A 21,055-nucleotide genomic window follows, 5' to 3' on the forward strand; every position below is an offset into this window, starting at 1 on the left:
ACGAAAATGAAAAGTAGAAAACAACAAAAATTAGTGGGTAGAAAGCAGCAAATGGAAGGAAGCCCATATGCAGTTTTCCTACTGTATTTGTATTTGTATTTTTGTTCTTTGCTTAATCTACTAAAGTCTATGAAAGCACCTTGAAGCTCAGCCAATAGTACTAAGCCTTAAGAGTTAAAAGCAAAAGGTTGGTTTGTTAATCCTACCCGCCTTTTCAGTCTCCTTCTTCCCATGTGACTCTGTCTTCCTTTCTCTCTCTCTCTCTGCCTCTAAATCAAGACCCAATTAGAATCATACTTTCTTTTCCTTCTTGGATTACTTGTTACCATATCAAATCATGAAGCTGAAATGTTAAGAGTTTCTTTTGTTTCTTTTCACACCGCTACTTTTGGCTTTGCTTCTACTTTTTTGATCCTGGGGGTGTCTCTTTGATTTGGCTTTTTGGGTTTGCCATATCTTGAGAGGATAGAATGAGTTTCCAGTGAACTTTTTCTTGAAGCCGCAAATGAAGAAGATCATTTTGTTTAGACACTTCATTTTCTTGCTTCTTGTTGGCTTTGGTTGTTTGAGCCCAGTTCCAGTTTTGGCTCAAAATGGACCAATCAATGATCATGTCAAGCTTATTTTTGGTTGGTGTTTTATGATTCTGTTCTGATTTCTAGTATAATGTAACGTTACTGTTTAAATTTTATTGCTTTTATATTTTGCTTGTTTGTTTGCTTTTTTTTTTCCTTTTATCTGGGTTTTTTTGAATTATGTGGTGTTAATGTGATTTTATATTCTTTGTTATATTTGGTTGCTGAGAAAAAAAAAAAAAGGAAAGTGGAAGAAAAATGGTACTTTGAGTACTGGGATTATGCCTTTTTTTTGGGTTCCGAGATATATAATTTTTTGGTGAACTATAAGCCAATTTGAAGTACTGGGTTGAGTTCATTGCTGTTTTTGAAAAATCTGATCTTTCTTTTCCGTTTTGCTTTTTCTCTGCGCTTACTTTTTGTTAATCTATGTAATTAAGACAAAGGAAAGGGTTTTGTTGCTATTAGCCATCTCAAATTGTTTCATTTTTAGTGTATATTTGTTGTGTACGCAGGAGGGGTGAATTTAGGTCCGTGGAAGAATGGGATATCTGAGCTGGCACAAGCACCAGCACCTACAAATGATGAGCCTCCAAGCACGCTGGTGTTGGCAGCAAAAAGGACAAATAGGCCAGACATTCTTCGCCATTTCAAGCATTATCTCGGTGGTTGGGATATTACCAACCGGCATTACTGGGCGGTAAAGTCTTGGCTCAGCCCTGCTTTCTTCTTAGTCTTTTGATTGATCTGTTGAATCTGATTGCCTTAGTTATGATTAATTCTTGGTAATATTGGATTGTATATATCATATTTAAGTTTATAAAAATGTATCTTTATGATGAGGTTAGAATCTATGTCAAATGATATTAGATTGTTAATATATGTAGAAATAATGACAAGGAAACAGAGCATAATTGGAACAGTTATTGTTGTTGTTGAAAAGAAAGTGTAATATATTCAAGCAAAAAAAGAGGAAGAAATTATCCTAAATTCATTTGGGACTTAAGAGAATGCTAGAGAAATAATGTTCTCCATGATCCCGATTCTTCTGGTATTTGTCTTACAAGAATCAGAAACTTTTCTGTTGATATTTTAGAAGAAGAAATATGTGTGTTTCTTCTGGATTTTTCAATGAACTGAGGTAGGAGGATTGTGACTATTAGAAAATAAATATGGTGGAACAGGTAGAAAATTTTCTTAGAGGCACAAGGATCAGGGGGCAAACAAGGCTTTTGTTACAATTTGCATGTGAATTCTGAAGATACTAGTACACTAAGATGTTTCAGACTTTCAGCATACACCTTGTACCTAAAGATCGCATTCTGCATTGCTAATGTGTATAATATATCAGATTTTTCTGATTGGCTTTTTGACTATTTTTTCTGCAGTCTGTTGGATTTACAGGTGCTGCTGGATTCATTTTTGCTGCCTTGTGGTTTGTTTCTTTTGGCTTGGTTCTTGTGCTATATCACTGCTGTGGGTGGAGAGTAAACATCAAAGGAAAAAGATCGGATCATTCCCAAATGATTTGTCTTATAATGCTCATATTGTTCACAAGTGCTGCAGCGTAATAATCCAAACTTAGCACTTTTTACAACTAAGATTTTGTGGAGCTTTTACATCTTATTTATGTAGGCTCCGTTTGGCTGGTGCTTTTGTTTTTCGCTTTTTCCAATAGAAAGTGAAAAGTAAAAAATAAAAATGAACTAAAAATAAGATTTAAATAGCAAAAAGCAAAAGTGCCAATCAAATGGTGCCTTAGTATTACACTTTTTTGTAAATTTTTATCTCATACTTATTTATGTACCTTTCAATGGCATGTGTGATTTTTCTTTGCACATGTTCTTTCTTGAAAAATAATATATTGACCTCTTTTCTACCAGTTTTTTCTTTTTTCTAACCCCAAATCTTTTACTGAACAGGACTGGATGTATTCTTCTTTCTATTGGGCAAGATGAATTTCATGGTGAAGTGTTGCATACTTTGAAATATGTTGTAAACCAGTCAGACTACACTGTGCAAATCCTAAAAAATGTTACACAGTACCTATCTCTAGCAAAAACCATCAATGTGGCCCAGGTGTTCCTTCCTTTTGATGTCATGACTGACATCGACAAGTTGAACATAGATCTAAACACAGCAGCAGATACACTTACAGAGAAGACCACTGAAAATGCTGGCAAAATAAGAAGAGTCTTCAATGCTGTGTATAGTCCCCTAAACCATTTAATTTTACCTCCTTACTTTAGAATTAGCATGCAAATCACAGTATTAATGCTTAGTAGGCCAATTTCAAATTTGTTCTCAGGCGATTAGCACTGATCACCGTGGCAGCAGTGATGCTAATTTTGGCTCTGCTTGGTCTTTGTAAGCATCACTAGAAGATATTACTGACTTGTATCATATATGTTTCTTTATCATTTACATGTAACTCGCCTATCTGAAATTTGTGCCTTATTTTGTTGCAGTGTTATCGATTCTAGGGCACCAACATGCCATCCACGTGTAAGTTTTTTTGGGGCCTGTGTAGTTTTAGAATAATGTTATCCATTTTCCATCTATTATGAAATGATCATGAAATAAGGTATAACTAAATTTTTAAAAATTGGTTCTCCAACTTTTTACCACATTTGGAATCCCCTGTTTTCCAATCTTTCAAATTTAGTAAATAACTTATCTTATTGATAACATTTAGCGTATAAATGGAAATGGAAAATGGAAAACATCTTCTAAAGTTAAATTACCCCTTGGTCTTTGGTTGATGAATTCTTTTCTTTCAGTTATACTACAACTTCACATCTCTTTCTGACACTACCAACATATTGTTGCAGATTCATAGTCAGCGGATGGCTACTAGTAGCTGGTACATTCATTCTTTATGGAGTTTTTGTAATCATGAACAAGTAAGATGTTAGATTTTAGGTTTAGAGATTTCTAATTTTTTCCTACATGTTTGCATGCTTATAAGAAATCTAAAATCTGGTCTAGCATCCATCATAGCCTTTGCATGTTTATAGAATGCTAACGTTAATACTAGATGTATCAGCACCTTTGCATTCAATAATTCAAGGTTGCTTGCTGAAACTATATTTAAAAATGTATTAGTGTCGACGGCTGTAGTTTAACAAATTGCTCCTCCATGTCATTATATTTCTTTGTTTCTTTCCCTATACCATGTATGATTATTTCGACTGTTCTTTGTTGGAAAAATGCTTAAACAAACCTAACCTTGAAGTTCCAACTTAATTATTTATTTTGAATCTTCTGCTTTGCTTGGATTGCATCCAAGTAAATGATTTTCTATGCCACTAGTGCACTACAGCATTTTGTAATCACTGAATGAAGCTCTCACTTGATTTTCTTTTTCTTTTGAGAAAATTTTATATGTTTGCAAGAAGATGCCGAAAAAGAATGCTAATTTTACCAGAATTTCAAAATTTTTGGTCAACAATTGATGTGCAAAATGCCCATGTGTTTGTCATTGTCTGACGGATGTATGATCTCTTTTGTGTGTTTCAGTGCAATTTCAGACACTTGTTTGGCTATGGAAGAATGGGTGGAAAATCCCCATGCGGAGACTGCTCTTAGCAACATCCTTCCTTGTGTTGATCAGAGAACAACAAACCATACACTCACTCAGAGCAAACAAGTCATCAATGGTATAGTAAATGTTGTCAATACATATATTTACAACTTTGCCAATTCAGATCCTTCCCCAGATGACCATAGTTACTATAACCAGTCTGGGCCTCCAATGCCTACTCTATGTTACCCATTTGATTCTCAGCTTCAAGATCGCCAGTGTGGGTCTTATGAGGTGTCTATGGAAAATGCTTCTCTGGTATGTTTATCATATTTGGTAATTTGGTTTGGATTTTTTTCAGAATTTATTTCTCACAGAAAATTACTGGATAACTTAATCCTTCCAAAGTGAATAAACCTGTCTCTGAATATCTAATAGCTGTTTTTGCATGTGATATGCTGCTTGATCTACCTTCAAGCCTTAGGCCATATATTCATACTTAGCCCTCCAAATATCCAAATATCTATGATTATGTGTTCGATATTGTGTTGCCATCAGCTTTGGTCAAGTTTATAATCTAAATGAACTTCATTGCTCTTTGTTTTTGCTCTTAAAGATGTTCTGATAGATATGAGTTTTAACCACATACACTCGCCATAACGGGTTTGGTGCATGTTTGTGTTACTAGCTACATACCTAAGACCATGCAGTGTCTTAACATGGTATGCTTTCATTTGTTTTCTCAACTTACTTCCTGGGATATCGGGCATAGCTAAAGTGCAAAATCATTTAGGGGTAAAGCATGAAGTTTCAGGCTTATAGTTGATAAAGGATGAAAAATTAACTCAATTCAACTCGATGAGGGTTAAAGCATTTCAGGTAGAATTTACGAATGAAGTATTACTTCTACCCTTAGTGATGATGAACACCTCATTGCAAATCCTGTACTAAATATTAGAAGTCTCTTCTATTCTTTTGCAAGAAAACTCAACTAAATTTTATATTTTTCAGGTTTGGCATAACTTCATGTGCATGGTATCGGCATCTGGGCTTTGCACCACCACAGGAAGGATAACACCTGACAGATTCACACAGCTGGTGGCAGCAGTTAATGAGAGCTATGCTCTCGAGCACTATACCCCGCCCCTACTTTGCCTGCAAAATTGTGATTTTGTCAGGGATACGTTTCAAAACATCACCTCAAATTACTGCCATCCATTGGAGCATTACCTTAAGAAAGTAAATGCAGGATTGGGTTTAATCTCAGTAGGAGTCTTGTTCTGTCTAGTTCTCTGGATATTCTATGCAAACCGCCCCCGAAGGGAGGAAGTGTTTGTGAAGCTATTGTTGCCAATAAAATGTACGAGTTGCAAAAAGATTTTCAGCTCAAACAGCAACAACAATATAACATTGGCAAGCACGACAAACGGAGACTAGATCATAGATAGAAATTAGGTTGAAGCCTTTCATTTTCGTTGTATCCCATAACTGGAAAGAAACCAAGGTGGGGCAAAGCTCCATTTTGAGTTGGGAGGGTAATCTCTCATTTCTGTCGTTGTCACGTTATATATGTATGGTAAATGAATTTTGATTGTTGGCCATATATATGTTTATGTAATCCCTTGTTTCCTTCGTGGAAGAAACTGCAATTTGCAGGAAATTGCATCTGAAAAGATGCAAAGCTCATTGGAGCTGCTGCAACAAGGAATTTATTTCAAAATTCAAAACAAAACATATCGCGGTCTCTTGCTTGTTTAGCCATCCAGAACATTGCCTCTTTTACCCAAATGATATTCTATACAATGATTTAAGTAGGGTAACTGTGTTCAAGCTCCTTTGGAGGCTTTTCAAGGCATATCGTTAAGAGATTTAGGTGTTTGAAGATTTGGTATTCGTTCTCTTAACCTTTCTCTATCTCTTTGTCATTTGTCATCACAAGTAGCATCAATGAAAGAATATTAATCTGAGTTTGAAAAGTCGTTGAGCGGATCAGGAAGAATCTCAAATTCACGAAAAGTAGGATGCTTTGTCAGTTGACTCAATCAAGTCTAAAAAGTAAATATTCTTTCTAAATGTGTACAAGAAAGCAGGATGCTCTGTCGGTTCACTGAATCATGTCTGAGAAGTAAATATTGTTTGTAAATGTGTACAAGCAGCTGCCAAGGCGGTCAGTTTTATTGCAGAGGTGGGTCTAGCCCGATTATATGAGACAAAATATCAAGTTCAACAAAAGGTCACTTCAACTGAAAGACAAAAGAAAAAAAAGATAACTACGGGCTTCTAGGGTTCTTACTCCACTCACAAAAACTTTTCTTGATTGAAGACATTGGGAGGAGGATGAGGATCGAGACGGAGACTTTGAAGGAGTGCCTTGACAATTAAGACTGGTCCTTTATTTGTATCTCAAGGACAAGGGTGTATGAAGGATGGAAGAATGTACGTACATTTGGTGCATCCAAGAATTACTAGCTAGAATTTACTTAGGCTTAGGTAATTAGGATTTTAGATGTATACTATTTGCTTATTATCTTTTTAGGAGACTTGGGTGTTGTAATGTTGGTATATTTGTTCTCTAATTTATCTTAATTTGTTATCAAGTTAAGAAGTCAGCGACTGATTGATAAAATTTAAATTATTTGGATTTAAGACGAATGATGAATATAATTACATAATTTATATAAGTATATGCAAATTTTTTTATTTTTTATAATTTAAAAGGTCGAATTTCAATTTTTAAATTGATCAAACATCCGTCTAATGTGAATACTTAAAGGAAAGGATAAGGGCAACGTATGGCTATATATATAACCATTAACCACTGTCTTTACAATAGTTAGGTGTGGCTCAATTCTTAATAAAATTCTTCTCGAGTATTTTTATTTTAACCCTAAGTTTCTTCTTTAATTGCTATATTTTCTCTCCTCTTGTTTTATTTTTCCATGCCATCTATTCAATAGCTCGCAAGTCCGTGGATGAGGTCATGGAAAGGAATGCGTAACTCTGCACTCAACAATTTTCTAACGTTGAGAAGGTTTATCGTTTGTCATATTGCTTGACTGCATTTTCTTCTTATAATCCATTATCCACTGATCTTAAAAGTAAAATTCAGAACAATTCTACCCCTTCCCCTCTTCTAGGTTGTAACAACACCTAAAAACAAAATTTGGCCATGCATAAGAAGCTTTCAATGAAAATTAATTGCCATAAAAAAGGAAACCACCAAAACAAATAACTTGACAACTAAGAAGAAACATGAAATGGAAAAGGTTCAATTTCCTGCAATGCAAATCTCCAATGCTAGACATTGTTCCTTGAAGTCCATCAAATTAATCATCCATATCATCTCAAATACCAAGCCTTTGTCTATAAGAAACCCAGAAATGACACCAAAAAAGAAAAAAGAACATCCATTATCAACTGGAAAAGTCAGTTCTAGAAATATCCAGCAATAAGCCGTTGAGAAAAACAAAAGAAAAACCATTAATAGCACTAAAATTCACAGTGATCCAGTTCATTATCCGAGGGAGATTCAGCCAACCTCTGTGGCTTCTCTAGCACCGCAAGCACCTCTTGTAGACCATGAACAACAATTGATCCACCGTAATACAAATCTGGAGTGGTAATGGCAACTTCATTGATCATCATGTTATTCCCAGATTTAGTGACATTGATCTTAAACCCTTCCAAGTACGTCCCTAGCAGCGCCCCATCATTGAAAGCAACCAAATCAGCCCATGAAAACTTGCATGGAAGAACATGCCTGAAGAAGATGGACGGATACTCACTGAAGTTCCCAATGTAACCCTTCGTTTTCATGGCATCATCTATAGGAGCAAAGACAGTTAAAGTAGCGGTCGTGGCCTTAAACCCCAGTAGTTGCAAATCAAGAAATGAGGCCATAACAGAGTATCCACTTGACCTTAAAACCAAACTAGCCTTGGCGAATGAATGATCATCACCATTGACGGATGGGACACAAGTAGGATTAGGCCTGGGAACCCCAAAATTCGGGTCGAAAAACTCTTGGATTCCAAAGATGATCAAAGACCCATCATCAAATATAGGGGAGCCATCAATCCTGACACCGTTAAGGGAAACGTAATCATCGAAAGAAGATGAGGTGATGAGGAGGGAGTGGTTGGGGAGGAGAGTGGGGATGGTGGAGGCAGGGGGGAGGGTTTCAAGGGACTGGAGAGAGAGAGGGAGAGGAGAGAGGTGGAATTGGAGAAGAGAAAGTGGGGGCTGTCCGTGTTCGACAAAAACGTGATCGGTGGGGGAGAAAATGGTGAGAGATGGGGATTGAAGAAGAAGGGTTTTTGAGAGGAGGCCCAAAGTGAGAGCCATGGAAACGAAGCCAGAGTCGGAGAGGATTTCGACAGCGTCGAGCAGGGTTTGGGAGGGGAGAGCAGAGGAAAGTGGGAGTAAGTAAGAGAGGATGAGAAGGAGCAGGAATCTGGATGCCATTTTCGAGGTTTTGCTGTGGTTTTCGAGTTAATTTGTTGCAGAGATAAGTGAGAAACAGAGAGAATATGGATGTGGAGGAGGTTAATTTTGGCGGGAAGGCTTAGACACGTGGAATGATGTGATTGGGAGAGTATAACCGAAGTGAGAAATTCGTTAAGCAGAGATTTGTTACTTGTTAACTGTTTTGCGGTTCTTGCGGATTGTCGAAAATGCACTACCCTTATTTTGCGCAGGCTCCTATTTTATTTCTTGCATAAAAATCAGTGATACACATTGAAATTTCACTATCAGTTGGCAGGAAAGAAATCTTAGGGGATAGAATTGTTAACAAAAATTAATGCTATATTAGAGGGTATAAGGTAGACTTATGCAACTTTACACATATTATCCTAGTCAAACTCTCTAGTATTTAGATACTGCATACTCAACTATTACATCATTTTCACTTAAGAAATTTGTTTGTCTAATATTTTATTGATATCTTATTAAAACATCATTTTAAAATTAAATATTTAGATTTTTTATTTATTTAAAATTATTAAATAAGACTCATGTTTATCTAAAATTATTTAATACAATTCATAATCATACACGTAAAATCTTTTTGAATTTCACATATATTTCTTATTAATTATCAAAATTTTCAATTATGTTACTATCATTTATTCTCATATATAAAGGAAAAAATAATTTAAATACATAAAATACAAGACTATACTTCATACTTGAGTAATTTCCTCTAATAGAGCTTTCCAAATACGCCTTATCTCTCTTTTTCTTTTATTTTTTTTTCTCTTTTTATCTCAATATCTCACTAACTTGAGCGTTGGAATGCCTATCGAAAAACCAATTTCAGTATCCTTTGACTATGTTTTTTGGCTATAGGTTCAAACCTTCTTACCTCCAATAGCCTTTCATTAGATCTCTCTAGCTAAAACACTAAAAATATCATCAACAAGTAGTAATGGAGATCTTTTAATAAAGAGTTAAAATTACAAGTGATCTATGAATTATGGTACAATATATAATGTTGTGATTGAATTTAAAAATTTTTTAATATAATTTGAACTACAAATTTCTTAATTAATATAATATTTGATGGGATTATTTGTCTATTACATATTAACATTTGAAATTAAATATGTTAGAAGTGAATATCGCATTAATTAATATATTTATATTTTAAGTATTTTATTATAAATTTTAAAATTTAAATATCGTATTAAATATTTTATTATAAAATTTAAATTATTCGTAATATTAATAATTCTTAAAAAGTTACGTGTTGTAATTTTAATGACTGCCTAAAAAGCAACATAATCTCCGTAATATAATTTAAATTCTAAAAATATTATATTGAGTTTGTATTTTAAAAAATCGAAACTGTTAAACATGGGGCTTGCAGCATGCCTGTCCTGGTAATACTTTCTTTTTTCTTTTTTTTTTTTTGTTTTTGGTTGAAAAACATGAACAATGAATGTTTATTGAAACTTGAATATTCTATTGGAATGGATAGGAGTAAAAAAATAAGAGTTAAATATAAAAATAATTTTGTATTATATATTTTTTATCAATTTGATATTTAAAAATATAAAATTATTAATTTAATATTCAAACTTTATTTCTTTATCTACTTAAGTACTTTAAACTAATACTATTAATCAATTTAGTGACATAATATGAATAATTAATAAGATCCCGAAATGTGTCAAAAAGTTTAGTTAATATTGCATCATCAATTATTACGTTAATATTAATAGAAAAATTCAAAAAAAAATTTTAATTTAAAGATATAAAAATTTTAATAAACATAATTTTTTCTTAAAATTAAAAAAATTCGCAAAATCGTAAAAAAATTGTATATAAAAAATATAATTTTTTTTAAAAAAATTGTAAAATTAAAAAATCTAAAATTTTTTAAAATGAAATTTATAAAAAATTATCAAAAATTTAAAAAACTTTCAAAAAATTTAAAAAATTTAGAAAGATTGAAATATACTAAAAATTATAAAAATTAAAAATTTTTTGAAAAAAATAAAAGACTTAAAATTTAATAAAATTCCAAATTTTCAAAAAATTTAAAAAATTCATAAAAATATAAAAAAAATTAAAATTGTAATATTCAAAAAATATGAAAAAATTTCATAATTTTTAAAAGAAGCATTACAAATTTTTAAAATTTTTTAGATTTTTATTATTTTCAATTTTTAAGGTTTTGTGTATTTTTCTTTGAATTTTAAGAAAATTTTATATTTATTAAAATTATTTATTTTTTAAATTTTCATTATTTTTTTTAAATTGAAAAATTTTTAATTTTGTAAGTCTTAACATATTTTTTGAAAATTTTGAAAATATTTTTATTTTTAATTTTTTAAAAAAATATTTTAGATTTTTTATAATTTTTTTGAATTCTTAGAATTTTTTAAAAAATTTCTTTTAACACTTGTATGATAATTGATAATATGACATTGACTGAACATTTTTTTATATATATTAGTATTTTATTGGATGCTTATATTATATTAATAAATTAATTAATGACATTAATTTTAGGTATCAAAATAAATAGCAGAATGAAAGTTAAAGTATTAAATTAAAAATTTTATCTTTTTAAATATCAAATTGATAAAAAAATATAATATAAGAATATTTTTATATTTACCTCAAAAAATAATATTAAGATTGTTTTGTTTATGATATTTGAAAGTGCTTATTTCGAATAAAAAATGTGGATGGGAATCAAATATTAATTATTCAAACTCTTATATGTGTATTGGCTAAAAATGTTATGTAATAGTATAAGATAAGCCGGTGGTTTTTTTTCCTTAAAAAAAGATTTTGGTATTTAAATGGTTTCGAATGTCAAATAGCAAAATAATCTAAATATTTGGTTTGGACCAATTTTTATTAGTATTTGATTTTTTAAAAAATTAGTATAAAATTAAATCGGTCTTCTCTGTGAAGCTTTTACAGTATTATTCTATTCTTTATTTGGATATTTGCATTTGATAACATGAAACCCCCATGGTTTTCAAGTGAGAAGCTGGTATCTGTCTTCCCAAGTCAAGTCCAGTTGTGTTATTTTCATTTTTATCATCCTTTTCTAGACGGTTTCCAAGTTCCAAGTTCCAAGTTCCAAGGTCGAGCGTTCCAGCCTCCGTAGGTAACTAACACGGCAGAATCATGGAAAATGAAAATCAAATTGCCAATTGAATTTTAATCACCAAAGTTGCGTATTCGATGGACGATTGACTTTCCCAAGAATATGCCTGACGTGGAAGAGTTGTAGGAAGTAATAACTCTTTTCTCCTAAAGAAAAAAGATGAAAAAAAAATTCCATCTTTGTTTGGGGACCATTCGCAGTCGCATATCTTTATCCGATACCACATATGACATACCCCACCACATATTCATTTCCGCCAATAAAAAATTGAGACGAAAGTCAGTCGTTTAATATAATATAACATATTTAGAAATTACAAAAAAAAAAATAGAAATTACACAAAGCTAAGATCTTGGAGATCACATCAAATCTAGGGAAATAAAAAAAGCAAGAACGATAAAGAAGACCGACAAATCCATCCAATGGTTGAGAGATTACGCGGAGAATCGAAATAAAAGCATGTCCCACGCCTTGCTTCCCATCATCTTTCTTAAAACAAACAGCTCCGTCGATTTTTTTTTATACGATAATTATGATGTCTAACCAATACTCTTTTAATCTTTGAATTTTGATATCGTTTCAAATGATCCCGTCCAAAAAGATAAGCGGAAAGTAAAACATTAGACTAATCGAGGACCATCCATCTGAATGAATGATGGCGTGACACTTGAGGGGATGCCCTATCTAGGAAATTGCTTCCCACGATTCGATTCTCAATAACCATATACGACAAATTTTAACAAACACCATTTTTTTTCAAATACCTCGCATTTTTAAACTTCCTCGATCCTCTTTATAAAATCCAAGCAAAGCCCTCTGGCTTTCCGTGGAACCAAACAATCCCTTATCCCGCGTTCTCTCCTCTCCTTTGCAAGAAATCCCTATCTCATTGTTTCCATTCTCTCACATCTCTTTCTCTTTACTTCACCACAGAAACAATTCCTTATCTCTTTCCCATTGGTTTTTTCTTTCCCTTTTGTTTTCCCTTCGTAAAATTACGCTGTTAATTCTATTCCAATTTTGGATTTCTGAAGGAAAAACAAAAGGAGAAAGAAAAAAACCCCACCTTTTCTTTTCCCCTTTCTCTTCAATTCTAATCCATTGGTTTGCGTTGATTTAATTTATCGTCGCAATTTTTTTTTTAATTTTTAACATATTCTTATTTATTCTTTATTACCCATTAACCAAAAAAAATGGCAATTGCTTGGTCTGAAAAAGCTTCTTCTATGGAGGCTTTGTCTTTGTATCCTCCTATGTCTCCGCCCGTCATCCTAACCCAAGATGAATTGAAAAAAATTGCTGCTTACAAGGCCGTTGAGTTCGTCGAATCAGGTATGGTTTTGGGTCTGGGCACAGGTTCCACAGCCAAACACGCCGTAGATCGAATCGGCGAGTTGCTTCGTCAAGGCAAGCTCAGCAACATCATAGGAATTCCCACCTCGAAGAAAACACAAGAACAAGCTCTTTCTTTAGGTATCCCACTTTCAGATCTTGACAACCATCCCAACATTGATTTAGCAATCGACGGTGCTGATGAAGTGGACCCACATCTTAATCTCGTCAAAGGCAGAGGTGGGTCTCTTTTAAGAGAGAAAATGGTGGAAGGAGCTTGTAAGAAATTTGTTTGTATTGTTGATGAATCCAAGTTGGTTAAGTATTTGGGAGGGAGCGGTTTGGCTATGCCTGTTGAAGTCGTTCCCTTTTGTTGGAAATTTACTGCTAATAAACTCCAAAACTTGTTTGAAGATTCGGGTTGCGTCGCCAAGCTGAGGAATGACTATAAAGGGGAGCCTTTTGTCACAGATAACGGAAATTATATTGTCGATTTGTATTTGAAGAAAGATATGGGGGATTTGCAGGTAGCAAGTGATGCTATTTTGAGGATTGCTGGTGTTGTTGAACATGGCATGTTTCTTGATATGGCTACTACAGCTATTATTGCAGGTGAGCTTGGAATCACAATCAAGAATAAGTAGAAACTGAAAATTATTTAACCCTATTCAATATTTAGGAAGTTGCTATTGTAACAGGGGAGGGGGGGGGGGTTTGGATTCCTTTCTGGCATCTATTGATTGAGGAGAGTGGTCTCTTCAAGTTTTGCTATTTCCTTTGGAGGCAATTTCAAGGGAAGATTGGATTTAGGAATGTTAGGGTTGTGACAGCAGTTGAACTATGAGCATTATGTATGTCAACTCAACTGTTATGATAATTTTAATCTTAAAATCTGATTATTATTTTGATATTGCAGTTCTGATGGTATTAGTGTACATCTGATTTGGAATTTTTGACTGAGTCAGATTGATATTTGAAGCAAGGGTTGTTTTATGTTCTTTAATAGGTTTTTACTGTTATTTGAAACTCGCATATTTGCCAAAGCAATGGCTTGTTGAATTCAGGTCTGATGTGGTGGCTACTCATGCTGAGTCGTTACTCTTGTTTAACATGTTTTTGTTGCTTATTATCTATTGGTAAATGTTTGAAAGAAGTCAAATTCAAGTACCCTGTTATTTGTTGCATCAAACGTTTGTATTCTTGCCTGCCCTAAGAATAATTAGCTTTTGCCTTGTCTTCGCCACTCTTGACTTGGTAACAGTTTACTCGTGTTTGAATACCAAATGAAACCGACTTTGAATTGAAGACTAAGAGCCGTGCCCAGTTTCAGAGCAGTACCAAGTGTTAAGAATAGTTGATCAGCCAACCATTGTATACAGTAAAGCACGTAGAACAACATGCGTCAAGACATTAAACAAAACTCCCAAGCTAAATATTTGGCAGCAATTTAAAGTAAACAACAATAAATAGAGACAAAGAAAATAGGGCAAACACATGTTGCCATGTTGCCAGAAGACAAGTGCTGAAACCTTACTAACTGCATAACTCCTCAAGCTTGCAATAGCTGCCAATAAAATGGCACTTGGTGTACTGTATTGCAACAAGAGCACAAATCTGTACATTGCATCACCAGGAACAAGAAAATTCAAGTTGGAAGCAAGTGTCACAACCCCTATTCCCGGCAAAGGAAGCACCAAGAGTCTTGCCACCGTTATGCCAGTGGTGGTTCTGAGGCCAAGCTTAGAATCATTTGGACCATCAGCTAGCGTACCGCTAAGAACGAGCAACACAGAAGGCACCATTGCACCAGCTAAAATCTCCAAGCTGTCTATGATGGAAGATAGAGGAGAATCATAGCCATAGACAAAGGTTTTTAATTGAGGCACTGTACCAACAATGATAGCTAGTAGAGATGCAATTATAGGGGGCTGAGGTATGTGCTGTGTTGGAGTTTAACTACTCTTGGTACAGCTAAGCACCGAATGGACCTGGGACTGCTCTCACCAGCCTCTCCATTGTTAAAGTGGTTACTGATCCACTTGAGATGGTGTTAAAATCCTGGCAACGAATGGTTTTATAGAATTTTCGGTCTCTTTTTCCTCAATACTCGGCCACTAAGCTTCTACAAAAGAGGCCCGCTGATATCATTATCATTAAGCGGCCTCTGTTCCTCGATTTCAGTCTCTTCTTAACAACTTCATGGAACTCCAAAGGCGGCTCCGTCATGTGATAAACAAGGGTAATAGACAAGAATTACAGCAACCGACTGCGCTAAAGAGACAGGCCACACACCTTGAGTAGCAATGGGGTCCAAAAGGGGAATTCAAAGTGTGACATACAGCACCATCAATAGCAATAAATAGGTTTCCCGTATTGCCGAAGGCGGTAATAATGATCGCAAATCTCTTCTACTCAGGTGGCAGGCGACATATAATAACGACCAAAAACCCACGCAAGCAACCAACAAAAGTACTGATTAACTGGAATGAACCACCACTGAGCAATGCCATCAAGCGTAATACTTTCACCCAGTTCGGTAAAAATTAGACAGGGCAAGAATAAGGCAAAAACAAGCTTGCTTAGGAGCAAGAACCAATACCATAACTGTAAGAGACAAGTTTTCATAGAAGGCACTATAGCACTTAATAAATCTTCCCCATTAGACTTCATATCATTTGTATAAATTTCAGCCAAATAACGAATCATCTTCTTTCGAAATTCTTATCAAAGAACAGATTTTAAATTTCTTCCTGCAATACAAAACCAGAACGAGAATTACACAAACAAAATAGAGAAATTCAACACAATCTCTAAAACCCACTTGAGAAAGTTGTAAACCGTATAACGGGATTCATTATAGCAGCACCAAAATCTCACAAAATTATCAATAACCATGACAATAAAAAAAATAGCAATAGCGATAAAGGAAAATAGATAAAAACTTGAAAAGATTAAACAAAAATTCCCGCTCCATCTACATCAATGAAAACGCAGAAAAGGGTATCAAAGACTCTTACAAATAACGCAATAATTAAAAAAAAAAAAAGAGGAGAAGAAGAACAGGGTTACAGAGGGAACTTACGAATCAGAAAAATACGAGAATTGCTGAGAAAAAAAAAAAAGGTAGGGAGTTGAAGACAGGAAAATAGAAGAAAGAATCACGTAAAAGCTTTCGAGTTTGGATACGTGGAAGCATGATTTATATATTTATTTATTGAAGCAAATTTCTAGGAATTTCGTTTTTACAGTAGAAACTTTTGGGAAAAATTTTTTTTTTCTTTGATATTTTTAAAAAGCAAGGCTCAAGTTAATATTGTTTAATGTCATTTAAGTTTAATATTTTAAGTTTATATTTAAATTTATTAAATAATATAAATATTTTAAATCAAATTTAAATTATTTTTGTTAATATATATTCATTTCATGTATTCATCGTGTATTCATTTAAATTTTTTAAAATAAATAATTGATTGTATTGTTTTTATATATTTAAAAGTTTTATTTTAATTAATTTTTTTTATGTTCCAATACTTTGTGAAAATATAAGTAGGTGGTGTGAATCATTAGAAATTATTTTTATTTGTTAGTTTATGCGTTAAGAGTTCGAGGTATTTATTGATATTATTATATATTTATTTCTTACAAAATTTTCATTAAAGTTTTTTTTTTTTTTTTAAAAGAGGTATTATATGTTTATATTTTTATTTATACATTTTTATTAAGTAAAAATAAGTCATAAGTCTCTATACTCATTTAATTTTAAAAATTTAATTCCTCAAATATAATTTTAAAAAAATTTAATCCTTGTATTTTTTTTTTAATTTCAATCCCATTATTAATAGTATTAAATTTTTTTCGTAAATAATTGATATAATTATTGACGTGATATTTTTATTAATTTTTAACAATGTTAATATTAATATGTATTATTATAAAAAATCCACATTAATATTAACACATTATCTCAAATATTACTTAAAAATAATAATATCATTAAAATAAATTTATTTTGAAAACAAAAGAAAAAAAAAAAACAGATTAATAACCTTAAAAAACTTTTTAGCGCTTGAAAAAATCTCTAAATTTTCAACCCTAATCAGAATTTCACTTGAAAAATCTCCAAATCTAAAACAATTTTTAAATGTTGTTGTGGCTTCTACTTCGAATGATTTTGTGACTCGAGTCGTAAGAATTCTTTACCTTGCTTTACAAGCGCTACTCTTTCTACCCTTGGATAACTAATTTATTCTTTATGATCTACAGTGGCACTTGCCAGATGGGTTGCCAGTTTCAGTTTCACGAGGGCACACTGGAGCTGTCACTGCCATTGCATTTAATCCCAGGCCTGCCTTTCCAGCTTTTATCGCGAGCCTCATTTCCACAATTGCAGTTTCCCGTTGTAACTTCTGTTGCTTAGTTGATCGGCTATGATAGTAGTGCCATTTAGGTTTTATTTATGTCTGTTTCATATGTAAAGTTGAACGCAGCACCTACATCGTTAGATCATAAACACAACCCAATCTATATTTGCTGCACAGCGTATTCTTTGATGAGATTTTGAACCAGCGAGTCAGCAGCCAACTATCAGCCCATATCTGCCTCGGATCGGACTGAAAATAGCTCTTTCATCCATCAAACCTCACAATAATATAATAAATTAAGATCATGTTTAATGTTTAACGTAAAAGGTGATAAATAAAATAAAATAATAATAATTTTATATTATATTTAATTTATATTTTAAAAAATTATAAAAAAATTAATTATTCTTTTAATACAAAATAATTTAATCTTTTAAAAGTAAAAAAATTATTTTTAATTTATAAAATTAATTTATATATTCTATTATATTTTTAAAAATTATAACAATACTTTAAATTATATAAATTTTTAAAAAATAATTTTAATCAATAAATAAATTATTTTGATTTTGATTTTTATATATATCAAACAAAAATTAATATAATATTATTTGATTTAATATTAATTATAATATTATTTTATTTAATCCTATTATAATTGTACGCATTAAATATATTCTAACACTTCATATTACTATTTTATATTTCTAAGAATCGAGAGAGAGAGAGAGAGAGAGAGAGAGAGAGAGAGAGAGAGAGAAGCTTAAAATTGGCGTAAGGCGAACCCGGGGTTCTTCTATACCATGCGAAGACAGGCTTGCAAGGAGCACTCCCTGCAATTCACTTTTTGATGTAAAAGAGTGGGCCTAAGGCAACGTCTTTACAGGAGAAAAAAAACAGGTAACAATAAATTATCATGTTAATTTGCGTGCAGGAAAATGGCGATGTACTATTTCCCAGCGTTAAACAAAAATAAAAGGCCTCCCGCTGATTTTCATGTGACTTTGCTTAGAGATGTTAAGATAGATATTAAAGTAAAGGTCAATTGTACAATTAGTTTACGTATTAATATAAAATTTGAATTTTAGTTTTTATATAATAATTGGTAGATATTATATTTTTATATTATTTTAATTTAATAATATTAATCTAATTAATATTATGTATTATTTTATTTCTGTTCAATTAATAAATGTGGTTGTTGATCATAATGATGTGACATTAATTTTAGTGATATGATATTAATTTATTGATGTGATAATTAAAATTAATAAAATTAATTATTAAATTATATAAATGATCTTTATATTCTTACGAAATTTAAAATTTAGATAATATATTTACACAAAATTTGAAATTTAATTTTTTTAATATAAAATAATTTTTTAGTTTTTTTAATTTTTTTAAATATTAAATTTAAAAATATTTTAGTTCTTTTAATATATTAGTTTTTATTATATATATAATTAATATTATTATTATTATTATCATTTATATTAATAAATTATAATATTAATAATTTAAATTAATCTATCAAAGTTAATATTATTTTAATTAGTATAAATATATCATATAACAAAATTTATAATGAACCCAAATTACTAAATAGAGTTGTATTTGTAATGAATCCAAAACAAAGCATGAATGAAATGATAATTCCATCCAATAAAATAAAATAAAATATTTAAACCTAAATTCTTACAAGGGACAAGCTCCTATTCATTTGAATGATGAATTTTGAATTTTAACAAAACGAAAGGAAGAAATTATTTATTTGATAAATTGAAATATTAATATCATATGTTATAATGAAACTTTCAATTTGTTGGGTCTTCACAAAAAAAAATTCAAATAATTATGTTAAATTAAATAATAAGATTAATTTTAAAACTAATACACATTAAGTTTAATAAATTATTTTAATGTATTCAAAATCTTGAATCTATATTTGATTATAAAAAATCATTTAAATATGGTTTAATTTTAAAAAAATAAAAACATTATTTTGTAGATAAATTTACTTTTATAGGATGTAATTATAATTTTAATTCATTATATAAATTAATAAAAAATAGTCTTATTAAAATTATATAATGACAGATTTGTATCATATATTGATAAATTTGTGATAAATTTTTAATAGATTGATTTAAGATTTTTTTTTTCATATGGCCATGATATACAACAATTGTGACAGAAAAGTGTAACAAAATTAATAACATATTTATATTTTATGATAGGACGGAACAAAAAATAATAACAGAACTAGTAATAGTATTTCATATGGGTGACAAAAAATTATGACAACTTTAGTGACAATATATGAAAATTGTGACTAAATATTGTGATAGATTTTTCAATATTGTGATAAAATATGATGAAAGAATATTGTAGCAATTTTTAAAATTTAATGTTTTAAAAAACAAGAGAATTTTTAAAAATTCAAAATATTTTTTGTAATAAAGGAACTAAATTTCAAACTTTGTACAAGATAGAGACTAAATTTCAAATTTCGTATGAGTATAGAGGCTATTTGCATAATTTAACAACTGAATTTATCAATATCAATTGTCTCATTAACAAGTCGATGCCATATCATTAAAGTCAATACCACATCAGCATAATCAACAGCCACATTAACTAATTTAACGAAGATCAAGTAACATTGTTATCGAATTGGACAAATACTATTAAATTAAACTAGTACGAGGATCTAATTCTTGCAAATTTTTATATATAACTAAAGTTCAAATTTCATATAAGTATAGGGACTAATTATATAATTTGACTTACAATAAATGATAGGTATAAAAATAGGGGATGAAGCGTATTTAAATTAATGAAAATCAATGGATGGGGTGCCTTGACACCTAAATCTAAGGGCAAGCTAAGATGTAGATTTAGGATAGGTTGAGCATATTCATATCTAGTTTGAATATTCTTAAGAGCATTTTTGTTGTACAAAAGGCAAAATAGATATTTTACTCTATAGTGTAAGTCATCAATTAGATGAAGATATTTTTGTCAATTTGACTTGAGTTAATGTGTTGATCCAATTTGAAGTTTCAGGCTCCACATCAACTCAACCATCTCAGCTGACCACCTGATGTTATGTGAAAATACTGACTTGTCATCTTTGATTGGATCTCTGATTGCTAGTTCAACTTAAGTTGGCACATTAGCCCTAATATTGCCACTTGAAGTTCAAGTTATCTAGGCCCAACACCTCCATCACATAGTTATAAATAGTACATCTTAAGTTTTATAAAAAAACTTGAACTTTCATATCTACTTTTTTTCTTTATCATTTTCCTATTCTATTCTCGAGTATTGACTTGAGTGTCAAATAAAATATCGGAGAAACCTTCGACCTTTATTATTAATCGACATCCCACTTTATAATTTTAGGTTTATGCCCGCCTAAAAGATAGCTTGACACTAACAAATATTATCCCATTTTTAAGCTTTTATAATTCAAAGTAGACAAACCAAAAAATTGTCCTCCTCTAGTTTCAATATATATATATATATATATATATATAAAGTTGAATTCATTTACATTAATGTAATTCTTATACTGCTTTTAATTTTGTGAATCAAAATTACTAAATTTAAAAATATTATTTTGATTCAAATG

At 31.2% G+C, this 21,055-nt stretch overlaps 2 protein-coding genes and 2 pseudogenes across 3 annotated transcripts; 2 read left to right on the top strand and 2 right to left on the bottom strand.

Moving 5' to 3' along the window:
- The first annotated feature begins 204 nt into the window (after positions 1-204).
- On the top strand, positions 205-5,699 carry LOC111318025 (uncharacterized). Its single transcript, XM_022920638.2, has 9 exons — positions 205-629; positions 1,091-1,275; positions 1,964-2,142; positions 2,498-2,782; positions 2,884-2,942; positions 3,044-3,080; positions 3,407-3,478; positions 4,095-4,416; positions 5,110-5,699. The coding sequence occupies exons 1-9, from the start codon at positions 506-508 to the stop codon at positions 5,533-5,535; spliced, it is 1,689 nt and encodes a 562-aa protein (XP_022776373.1). The 5' UTR covers positions 205-505; the 3' UTR covers positions 5,536-5,699.
- Positions 5,700-7,479: 1,780 nt separating this feature from the next.
- On the bottom strand, positions 7,480-8,685 carry LOC111317501 (putative fasciclin-like arabinogalactan protein 20). Its single transcript, XM_022919934.2, has one exon. It carries the CDS (start codon positions 8,560-8,562, stop codon positions 7,588-7,590), a length of 975 nt encoding a protein of 324 aa, XP_022775669.2. The 5' UTR covers positions 8,563-8,685; the 3' UTR covers positions 7,480-7,587.
- A 3,528-nt stretch (positions 8,686-12,213) lies between these two features.
- On the top strand, positions 12,214-13,965 carry LOC111318027 (putative ribose-5-phosphate isomerase 2 pseudogene; annotated as a pseudogene). The gene has a single exon (XR_016333288.1). The product of XR_016333288.1 is annotated as a putative ribose-5-phosphate isomerase 2 pseudogene (transcript).
- Positions 13,966-14,485: 520 nt separating this feature from the next.
- LOC111318026 (protein PIN-LIKES 2 pseudogene) lies at positions 14,486-16,230 on the bottom strand (annotated as a pseudogene).
- Between the last annotated feature and the right edge of the window lie 4,825 nt (positions 16,231-21,055).

This window comes from Durio zibethinus, chromosome 2 (genome assembly GCF_047325235.1).
Source record: "Durio zibethinus cultivar Kanyao isolate XHJ-2024 chromosome 2, ASM4732523v1, whole genome shotgun sequence".
NCBI classification, from domain to species: domain Eukaryota; kingdom Viridiplantae; phylum Streptophyta; class Magnoliopsida; order Malvales; family Malvaceae; genus Durio; species Durio zibethinus.